Below are 9876 nucleotides of genomic sequence, written 5' to 3' on the forward strand. Positions count from 1 at the left end.
ACCGATGAGTCGTGTTTTATGAAACGATGCCTCTTGATGATGGGTTGGGTTCAACTCGAGAATGGAGAGAGCAAGACAAGGCAGGAAGTAAAGGAGAGGAAAGCGTAATAATCCTCCATCATATGGTCCCATATCGTGCCATCTTTTCGGCTTGACATGGAATGTCGAAAGAGCTCGGGTTTGGTTGAGCGAGGCCTTAATGTTAGGCCTAAATTCTTGTCCGATCCATCGGAATGGAATTAATTGTTGGAGCGGGACCGACCCATGTTGCTTGGATCGGGTCATCATTCTTTTTTATTTATTTTTTTATTTTTACAATATATGTAACTAAATATGCTTTTCAAAACCCGTTTGAATTCTGACCCTTTCGACCAAAAAAAAAAAGAAAATATTCTGACCCAAAAAAAAAAAAAAACCCCCCGTTTAAATTAGTCTCGAGCCCATCGGACCTAACCGGGTCCGGAGAGGCCAGGCCACATGATCGGGGGCCCACCGGCCACTGCAATTTCGCAGACCGACGCAATCCAACCGTCCATCTTTGTCGTCCAACTCAAGCCGAGGCAAAGCAAAATCGAAGAACACACTGATTATGAAGTCTTCGTTGAATCCTCTTCGCTAGACTGCCTCTTTCCTGCGCCTCCTCCTCTTCTTCGTCTTCTTCTTCCCTTCCTGCAGTTACCCAAGCGATCAATCTCTCTCCCCCTGGCCACACCTATCCAACCATGAAGCGCTCGATCGACGACGCCGCTTCCGGCACGGTCGCCGCCCCCAACGTCGCCGTCAAGCCGGTCTTCCTCACCAAGGCCGAGCGCGAGAAGCTCGCCCTCCAGCGCCGCCAGGACGAGGTGGCCGCCCAGAGGCGCCGCCAGGAGCAGTTTCTCCTCTCCCAGGACGGCGGCGTCCCCTCCGACCAGAAGCCCTCCGATCTCGACCGCCGTGACCGCGACAGGGACCGGGACCGACCGCGCGAGCGGGAACGAGAGCGCGACAGGGAGCGCGACCGCGAGCGAGAACGGGAGCGGGAGCGAGAACGGGATCGACGGGAGCGAGATCGTGAATCCGAGAGGAGGAACCGTGAGAGGGAGCGCGAGGAGGAGGCGAAGACCCGCGAGCGCGCCCGGCTCGAGAAGCTGGCAGAGAGGGAGCGGGAGAAGGAGCTCGACGCCATAAAGGAGCAGTACCTGGGGTCGAAGAAGCCTAAGAAGCGGGTCATCAAGCCGAGCGAGAAGTTCAGGTTCTCGTTCGATTGGGAGAACACTGAGGACACCTCCCGGGACATGAACTCACTCTACCAGAACCCTCACGAGGCGCAGCTGCTGTTTGGGCGAGGGTTCCGCGCCGGCATGGATCGCAGGGAGCAGAAGAAGCTCGCAGCCAAGAACGAGAAGGAGCTCCGTGAGGAGATTCGCCGGAAGGAAGGAGTTGATGAGAAGCCCGAGGAGGCCCTGGCGCAGAAGCAGAGAGAGGAGGCTGCGGAGGTGTATGATACGTTTGATATGAGGGTTGATAGGCATTGGACGGAGAAGAAGCTCGAGGAGATGACGGAGAGAGATTGGAGGATCTTCAGGGAAGATTTCAATATCTCCTACAAAGGGTCTAAGATACCTAGGCCTATGCGGAGCTGGGTAGAGAGTAAGTTGAGCCCTGAGCTTCTGAAGGCTGTGGAGAGAGCAGGGTACAAGACGCCTTCTCCTATTCAGATGGCTGCAATTCCTCTTGGGTTGCAGCAACGCGATGTCATTGGCATTGCGGAGACTGGGTCTGGCAAGACTTGTGCTTTTGTGCTCCCTATGTTAACTTACATTTCAAGGTTACCTCCGCTGACTGAGGAGAATGAGGCCGAAGGGCCTTACGCGGTTGTGATGGCACCAACCCGTGAACTGGCACAACAAATCGAGGAGGAAACTATGAAGTTCGCCCATTATATGGGGATAAAGGTGGTTTCAATTGTTGGTGGTCAGTCGATTGAGGAGCAGGGGTTTAAAATTAGGAATGGATGTGAGGTTGTGATAGCAACACCAGGGCGTTTGATTGATTGTCTGGAGAGGCGTTATGTTGTTCTTAACCAGTGTAACTATGTTGTTCTTGATGAGGCTGATAGGATGATTGATATGGGTTTTGAGCCACAAGTTGTGGGTGTGTTGGACGCAATGCCATCCAGTAATTTTAAGCCTGAGAATGAGGATGAGGAGCTCGATGAGAAGAAGATTTATCGCACTACTTATATGTTTAGTGCTACGATGCCGCCTGCTGTGGAGCGGCTCGCAAGGAAGTATTTGAGAAATCCTGTAGTGGTTACAATAGGTACTGCTGGAAAAGCTACTGACTTGATATCTCAACATGTGATGATGGTGAAGGAATCAGAGAAGTTTTTCAGGTTACAGAAGTTGCTTGATGAACTTGGCGATAAGACAGCAATTGTCTTTGTTAACACTAAGAAGAATGCAGATACAGTTGCTAAGAATCTGGATAGGGCAGGCTACAAAGTGACTACTTTGCATGGTGGAAAGTCTCAGGAACAAAGAGAGATAAGCCTGGAAGGTTTTAGATCCAAGAGATATACGGTGCTAGTGGCAACAGATGTTGCAGGGCGTGGTATTGATATACCTGATGTGGCCCATGTAATAAATTATGATATGCCTGGTAATATAGAAATGTATACTCATCGTATAGGGCGAACAGGTCGTGCTGGGAAGACGGGTGTGGCTACAACATTCCTGACTCTAGGTGACACAGATGTCTTTTATGATCTGAAGCAGATGCTCATTCAAAGTAACAGTCCAGTGCCTCCTGAGCTGGCGAGGCATGAGGCTTCAAAATTCAAGCCCGGATCAGTTCCTGACAGGCCTCCTAGACGAAATGACACCGTTTTCGCTCACTAATCAAGCTGATTTATTGGAAGATAGTTCCTAGCATAGGGTCTAGTTATTGTTCAATGCACTGTGCAAATGCTATATCTCTGAATGAAGGATTCAGTAGACTACTTGATGAGTGGGATCAGTCCAAATTTGTCCAGGTATCAGTGCACTGAGAGTGGTCATTGATGTTACTTCTGTTAGAAACATTGTATTTGGAGGATTGTTTTTACAGCAGCAGTCAGTTACTGCATCATTTCACTAGTTATAGAGTATGGAGGTTTTACTTCTGGTGGCTTGTTGTATCTAAATCCTCCTCTCTGATTTGGTCACTTATCTGATGTTTCCTTGACCTTGTGGATTTTTCTTCCCCCTTTCGACTATTAAGATGTTGCCGCTTAAAGACTGTTATATACAACTTCTGCACAGTCTTGACTTGTTTTCTTTTATTGTGTGGATTTATTTGGTTTGCATTTTAAATGTTTTGGAGTATATATTTATTTATGTAGATTATAGATGAAAATGACTCCAAAATATTATCTGCTAAAGTTGAGTTGGTATCAGTGAGTGGCGCATGACCTTTTCCAAAAGGTTATATACTTCTTTTAATTACAGCTTACAAAAGGACTTAGTGCTTTTCAAAATTTTGAAAACTAAAAAAAAAAAAAAAAAGCATACACAGTTTGGTAAACATTCTAAACGAGTCTACATGTCATATTCATGTGTTTTGAAGTGAAGTATCAAACACTACTACAAAAGAATAAGCAAAACATGGTACCAAACACCTCGCATTTCGGACTTGGAAGATCCAGTTACTAGTAATCAGGAATGTCAAATGGAAGGAAGTTTTGAGTTTTGTGTCTTATGTTATGGTCTTTGAGTTGGCTAAACATTGGCAAAATCTGGACATTGAGGATCCCTTCACTGGAGCAAAGTGATTCTGACAAGCCAAACCTTGATTTTAAAGAGAAAGAGATGGGGAAGTTGTGAGGAAAGACTGAACTAGAGAAGGGAAGTTACTAGGAAGGATAATGAACCTCATGCTGTTATTGAGTCCTGATCTCAGTGCACACGCGCATCCATGGGCATTGGGTTCTTTTACTTTCCTTTTTTGGTTTATCTTCTTGTGATGCCCCCTGGGGGTGGGTATTGTGTCAGTTATTTAGCTTTCAATAAAATGTTATATTGCATGTAAGCCTGAGGACATCGACATTTGATATATAGATGTCACGTATCTCTTGTGCTCTTGTGATTTATTCCGGGGTTGGGAACATAAGCTCTTTGCATTCTGCAATCATCTGCTCTGCCTGTGCAGTGTACTGTTGATTAAGCTGTTAGTGTTATTTCAACCTCTCTATGGTGACCTTAATGTATTATCAATCATACTTTTGGATAGTCTTCTGATAGAATTGTGGGATCCAGGTAGTGTGCTTCTGCTCAAGCTCTACTTTAGATAATTTACCTTAAGCTGTTAGTGTTCCCTTGTTCCTCTATGGATAATTATTAATGTTGCCTCAATGGAATAACGGCTGTCTCCTTTTGGAAAGTCTACAGAAATTTTCGCCAAAAGGCAGGGAGCTGCCGAAGATGGCAAATACCTCATATGTTATTTCAGATTGCAGCTTCGTAGGTGGGCACTGCAATATGATCTCGTGGCTTTGGATTAATTTGAATGAAACTTGGTGGCATCACTTCTCTTTATTATTTGGCATAACTAATTCAATCTTCTTATGGCTATAGTTTGTTTTCTTTGATAAGTGATAAACTAGGAATAAATCTTCGAGAATTAGTGAGACTAGCTAGAGGATTGAGGGACTATGGTGAAGCGCATATAGAGGCTCACGGCACGCCAAAAGGAGAGGCATAGACAACCTCACCTTCAGCGGAACCAGGCATATATGTAGCATATCACTTGTGCACACCAAAGTGATGTCGGACATTGTCCCTGCCAAAGGCCTTTTTTAAAAAAAAATAATAATATTTTGGACAATTGATACATTAGGAAATAAATCCTAGAGAATCAAGTGAGACTAGCTCACAGGCTTGAGGGACAGAAGGGAAATGCATACAGGTTGACCTTATCCCTTCATATCTTTTCTAGTATGGTTGTAGATTGTTTGTCACAGACAAATGGTGATCTTTGAACCGATTGTTCATTTTCTTGTTTGGGCTTATTGATCTTCTAATTTGTTAAATCGCATTGCTGACTGCTAAGAGTGATTTTGGTGGATGGCGGAAGACAGAAACCAGGCATTGTAAGTTGAAGATATCGAATTATTTTCACTCGTGCTGATGTATCGTCTCTTCCTTTCCATTTGATACTTGGAAAAACCTTCCGTTGTCAATATTTATTTTTTTTATCTGACCAACTATCGAGTTCTAGTTACTTGTGCTTTATATAGCTGATGCATACAATTTGTCTGTCTCAATTCTTATCCATCTGTTTGTAGCTAATAATTGGTTCTCCCATGAGATCTGATCACTTTATACTAGGAACCCTACAGTTAGATGGATAGCAGTTATCTGGACCGTAAAGCCATTCTTCTTTGAATCCCAAGCACTTTACAAGATGTGTTATGACTGCACCAAACATGGATCACAGATAGAGGCAAACTTGTTGCGGGCATAACATGTATATTGTTTCACGCAGGTGAAATGGGTTGTTTTAGTGATTCTATTCTGGTGTAGTGGTTGGTCATCGCACACTATGGAAGCTTTTCTTTGGCATTTGGTTTTGAAAAAGGCAAGTAGGGAAGCAAGTGGTGTTTTCATACAAGATTATTTCAACTTGTCAGAACTGAATGAATTATGCACAGATGAATAGTCAATGTAAGTACATGAGAAAACGACTTCTACATCTTTATGGCATTCTCAAAGGTTTTCAAGATACTCCATGCTTTTGTATTTTTCTCCGGGGCTTTGTGGCAATTAGGTGGAAGGCAATGTTCTCAAAGCTTACCCAGCTTATCTTTTGCATGTTGTTCCTCCGCAGTTATTTCAGAATTTGGACTCGCCAGTAGCATCCCTTCCTGGTGGTGTTCTACACTCGCAAGCATGTTAGGTCCATAAGTCTGATCTAAACCTGAAGATACCAAATCAGAAGTAAGAAGATTGCTCCGGAATGACCTTCATCTGCCTAAGCACCAAAGCTGCTTTCTTCCTATGGACGTCCTCATGGAGAAGTTGGATAAGAACTCCCTCGATCCTTGGGAATGATGAATCAGTAAGATTTGTGTGACTCAAGATCTTCTCAAAAAGGTCCAGAGCTTTTGGTTTCGCTGATTGGGACCCTTTCTCCAGGACATATAAAAGGGAGTCTATGCCATGGTTGTCAACAATGGCAGCACTTGCTTGAGATAGTGTTCTGTCATCTGTCAGCAATGTTTCAAGTGCCATCAAAGCAGCCTCTTGCACGCCAGGATCTGTCCCCTTCAATGATTTCATGAGTGGCATCATTGCATCTGTCTTGACAAGGCAGAAAGTGTCCTTCGACGAGCAAGCAGAACCATGAACAGAACACAAGCTTCCAATTTCTGAGGTTGAACAACACCAGGAGAAGTTGGGGAAGAGATTCAGTAATTGGCTGAGTGGTGCTGCCTTTCTGTCTGCTGTAGGGATAACCGTTGCACGAGAAAATGACAAGCTGGTAGACTGGGATAAATGGGCTAGTGCAATTGCTGCGCGTTGTTTGGCTAAAGAGCTCTGATTGGACAGCACACGGATTAGTGATGGATACAGTTCGAGTTTTGCCACTCGCTTCTGTAGATCAATTTTGGATGGTTCTGTGTAGCGTAGTAGTGCTGCTAGCGCATTCTCCAACAAAAGTTCTCCCGAATTGGGGACAGTCTGAGCTTGATTGCTTTCCATGTCTACTGTACATATGATCTCATGTATGGCTTTTAACACATCTGATTTAAGTAATAGATCATCGATGGTGGTATCATCCTTTGGGAGTTGGCTGATGATTCCAGCGGCGACAGACCTTTCTTCCGGATCTGGTGAATGGGTAAGAATGGATGCTATTGTATGAATGACAGCTTCTTTTCTGGGTGTTGGAGGAAGTGGAACTCCACCAAGGTGACCATCAGAGATACTGTATACAAGTTCCATTGCCCATCTTCTTACAGCAGGCTGGCCCGTTTCAAGGCAAGAGTACAGATGGGCAATTGCATCATCATTGAATCGTATTAGTTCTCTAGCTTGCTCAGATTTATGGCTGAGTTCCACCAGCAACTGTAAAATCTTTATTGTAGCTTGAGTCTCGGAAGTAGATATGAGGTGTAAGAGTAAACTGATGCTGTGCTCAGACTGGAGCTCCTTCAATCCTTGAAATATCTGGAAGTCACAATGCTCAGTGGCCCTGACCAGGAAGGCGAGAACGTCTACAGCTTCTTCCTTCAAGTATGGATCAGACATTACATGTGATATGAGGCTGAGCAAGAGTGGAATAGTCATGGGGTCTGCCAGGAGCTGCTTAGAAATAGCAGAGTGCGCCAAGAGTTTTTTGATGGCCTGGAGACAAGCTGATTTGTATGCCGGGGAGGTTGAGGAGAGCATTTCGACCAGACTATGTATAAATGAATCATTTTTCAAATCGATGACGTTAGTCTCCTTGAGTTGCATTTGTACTAAAGCTGCAGCCATCAGTGCTCTGGTCTCCTGCGATCCTGAATGAAGAGTTCAACAAAGTGACTACATGGTCCTTATAATGACAAAAGATTTTGTTAGCTGGTCATATGTACCTTCATTGAAGCGACAAACAAATGGTCTGAAGTATCCACATTCCGCCATTTTAACGACGAAGTGGGTGTTAAAGGACAGATTTTGCAGCACCTTGTGAGCTTTCTCTGACACATCTCCCTCCCAGTAATGAAGCATGGAAACGAATAGAGGAATGCTGTTCTTGGCTTTGCCGATTTCCTCTGCAATTGCCTCTCTCGAGGACAGCTCCAACAAGACTGCAATAGCATCTTGTCCCACTTCACTTTTATAGAGATGTTTCACAACGAGATGAATTGCCCCTGCTTCAACAATGGATGCCTGCAACTCTTTGGCAACACTATCTCTCACACTCGGAAAACAATAAAGATGAAATAATTATTGCTTAATGATCTCACCTTGCAGTCTTCTGAATGTCTGGCTAGGCAGCTGAGGCATTTAAGCGCAGCCGCAGTATGTAACCTTTTGTTTTTTAGAAAGCCAACCAACTTCGGAATGAGGTTTTCTTCTGAGAATTTGGCAGCATAGAGAGGCGTTCCCAGGAGAGACTTCATCTCCTGTAAAGCGCCATTTTGTGTGGACTCCTCGTCAGAATTGATCCCCTGTATTGCCGCTTGGAATTTTAAGTCCATGTCCCTTTGCTTCCATTCTTGTATGGATCCTCGAAGCGAGAGGTTTGGTGTTATGTCCAGAGAGGGAAGCTCCTCTTTGCAGGTGGGGCAAACTGTCACTCCTCTTTCAAAGTGCTCTTGGATGGCCTTCTTCTCAAAGCTATGGCCACATAAGATCGCAACGGGCTCTGTCATAAGTACATGGGAGAGTGGACATAGAAATGCGTCGATCGGGTAATAATGGTGACGTATGTTGGTGTTATCATCTACAGGCCTTGTCACGATTTCTGTGCTGTAGAGAAGCTGTATTAGCTGTGACAGCTGAAGTGCCTCTGCCTGTTTCTTTTGAGCCTCCATTTCTTCCTTCTCTTGCTTCAGAATTGCCAACTCCTGTTGCACTAAGGATGTATTCTCGCTAGCTCCAACAGCTTCTGCGATTTTCTCCAAGAGTCTTACAGCATTGTCATGGTTCTTTCTGTCCTGGTTTATCGAATTCTCTATCTCCACAGAGATTCTCTCTATTACAGTTGACGACTGGAACTCCATGGACCTCAGGTTGTTGATGATGTGGGCAATCATTGTCTTTACACTCAAGCCGATGCTGAGATTGACCAACTGAAATGAAGAGATGGTTTCAGCGATCTCTTTGGCCAATTCCTGCATCTGGGCGAGGACTCTGCTCGAACGGAGTATGAGGCGGAGGCGGCTGCCGGATCTGCAATCTTCGATGACATCACACGCAAGATGTAGCTGGGAATTCAATTTCTGCAGTGTGGTTTTTGTGAACTCTGAGCCCAGCTCGGCTGCAACCTTCCTGGCATCCATGGCCTGGAGGATGCCGATCAGTTGAGATATGCTTCCGGAGAACTCCTGAAAGCTGTCCTTTGCAAGCACCACGTCCTGTGTTTCGCCCACAAGCTCCATGGCTTGTAGGGTCACCCTGTTCCATAGTTCCTGCAGAAGCGCCACTCCGACGTCCTCGATTCCGATGTTGAAGTCCATCGGGGGCCTCGTTGGCGTGGCAAAATGCGCAGATACCGTGTGAGCTTATCTGAGCCTACCGAGATGACAGCGGGTTTCCTGGAAACCTAAGCTCCGATGTGGCCTGCAAGAACTGCAATGGACGACACAATGATGGTTCAGTCAACCGTCAGGAGTAGGAGGTGCATATGAGAACTGAGGAAGGAGATGGACCATTAACGAGATGCTGGGTCCTGAGTAGTCGAGCAAAGCGAAGGTCTTTTCCCTTTTCTTTTTTTCCCTTCCACCCCTTGCAAGTAACTCCAAGAAGACTTAGTTAAAAATGGTGAGGTCGCAGTCAGGAAAGTTGAAATTGAGAGCAACAGTGTGTTTGGTCTGTCGTGAAGGTAGGGGCTTGACTTCAAAATCAACTCACGCCATGCATCGGTCCACCCGCGTTCATATCTTCTTCGTTGACGAGGACCATTTCTCGCCCTTTGCTCCTCTGTTCACATGGACCACTAAATGCATGCGGCTGTAGTTGGTCGATCAAAATGAGAAGCAGCTTAGTTTGAGGAATGTGAAATTCAACTTTATGTTTGAAACTTGCCTTGCAAGAAAAGACCCTTTTGAATTTGTCTAATTTGTCGGTACGCATCAGTTAGTCCATGCAAGGGCAATTTCCAGATCGGTTCTTCCGTCTTTCCCAGGGCATAGCATGATTTTTTGAC

At 45.1% G+C, this 9876-nt stretch overlaps 2 protein-coding genes across 3 annotated transcripts; one reads left to right on the top strand and one right to left on the bottom strand.

Annotated features, from left to right (window-relative positions):
• Window positions 1-572: 572 nt before the first annotated feature.
• Window positions 573-3144, top strand: LOC115740012 (DEAD-box ATP-dependent RNA helicase 21). The gene has a single exon (XM_030673351.2). The coding sequence runs from the start codon at window positions 723-725 to the stop codon at window positions 2880-2882; it is 2160 nt and encodes a 719-aa protein (XP_030529211.1). The 5' UTR covers window positions 573-722; the 3' UTR covers window positions 2883-3144.
• A 2509-nt stretch (window positions 3145-5653) lies between these two features.
• On the bottom strand, window positions 5654-9609 carry LOC115740015 (U-box domain-containing protein 44-like). 2 transcript variants are annotated; one of them, XM_048279465.1, is made up of 4 exons: window positions 9380-9609; window positions 7973-9299; window positions 7598-7895; window positions 5654-7522 (listed from the first exon to the last, which is right to left on the bottom strand). In XM_048279465.1, the coding sequence occupies exons 2-4, from the start codon at window positions 9185-9187 to the stop codon at window positions 5952-5954; spliced, it is 3084 nt and encodes a 1027-aa protein (XP_048135422.1). In that variant the 5' UTR covers window positions 9188-9299; window positions 9380-9609; the 3' UTR covers window positions 5654-5951. The 2 variants fall into 2 exon arrangements, with proteins under 2 accessions (XP_048135422.1, XP_030529222.1); XM_030673362.2 differs by having other exon boundaries at window positions 7973-9609.
• Window positions 9610-9876: the final 267 nt, after the last annotated feature.

The sequence above is a fragment of the Rhodamnia argentea genome, chromosome 5 (genome assembly GCF_020921035.1).
Source record: "Rhodamnia argentea isolate NSW1041297 chromosome 5, ASM2092103v1, whole genome shotgun sequence".
In the NCBI taxonomy this organism is placed as follows: Eukaryota; Viridiplantae; Streptophyta; class Magnoliopsida; order Myrtales; family Myrtaceae; genus Rhodamnia; species Rhodamnia argentea.

What these genes read in the sequence shown, in the direction of transcription:
- LOC115740012 (XM_030673351.2), top strand. Translation starts at nt 723, where the DNA reads ATGAAGCGCTCGATCGACGACGCCGCTTCCGGCACGGTCGCCGCCCCC.
- LOC115740015 (XM_048279465.1), bottom strand. Translation starts at nt 9,187, where the DNA reads ATGGACTTCAACATCGGAATCGAGGACGTCGGAGTGGCGCTTCTGCAG. An exon ending in GACATTCAGAAGACTGCAAG is followed by an intron (nt 7,896 to 7,972) that starts GTGAGATCATTA and finishes AAAGAGTTGCAG; the next exon opens with GCATCCATTGTTGAAGCAGG. An exon ending in TGTTTGTCGCTTCAATGAAG is followed by an intron (nt 7,523 to 7,597) that starts GTACATATGACC and finishes CTCTTCATTCAG; the next exon opens with GATCGCAGGAGACCAGAGCA.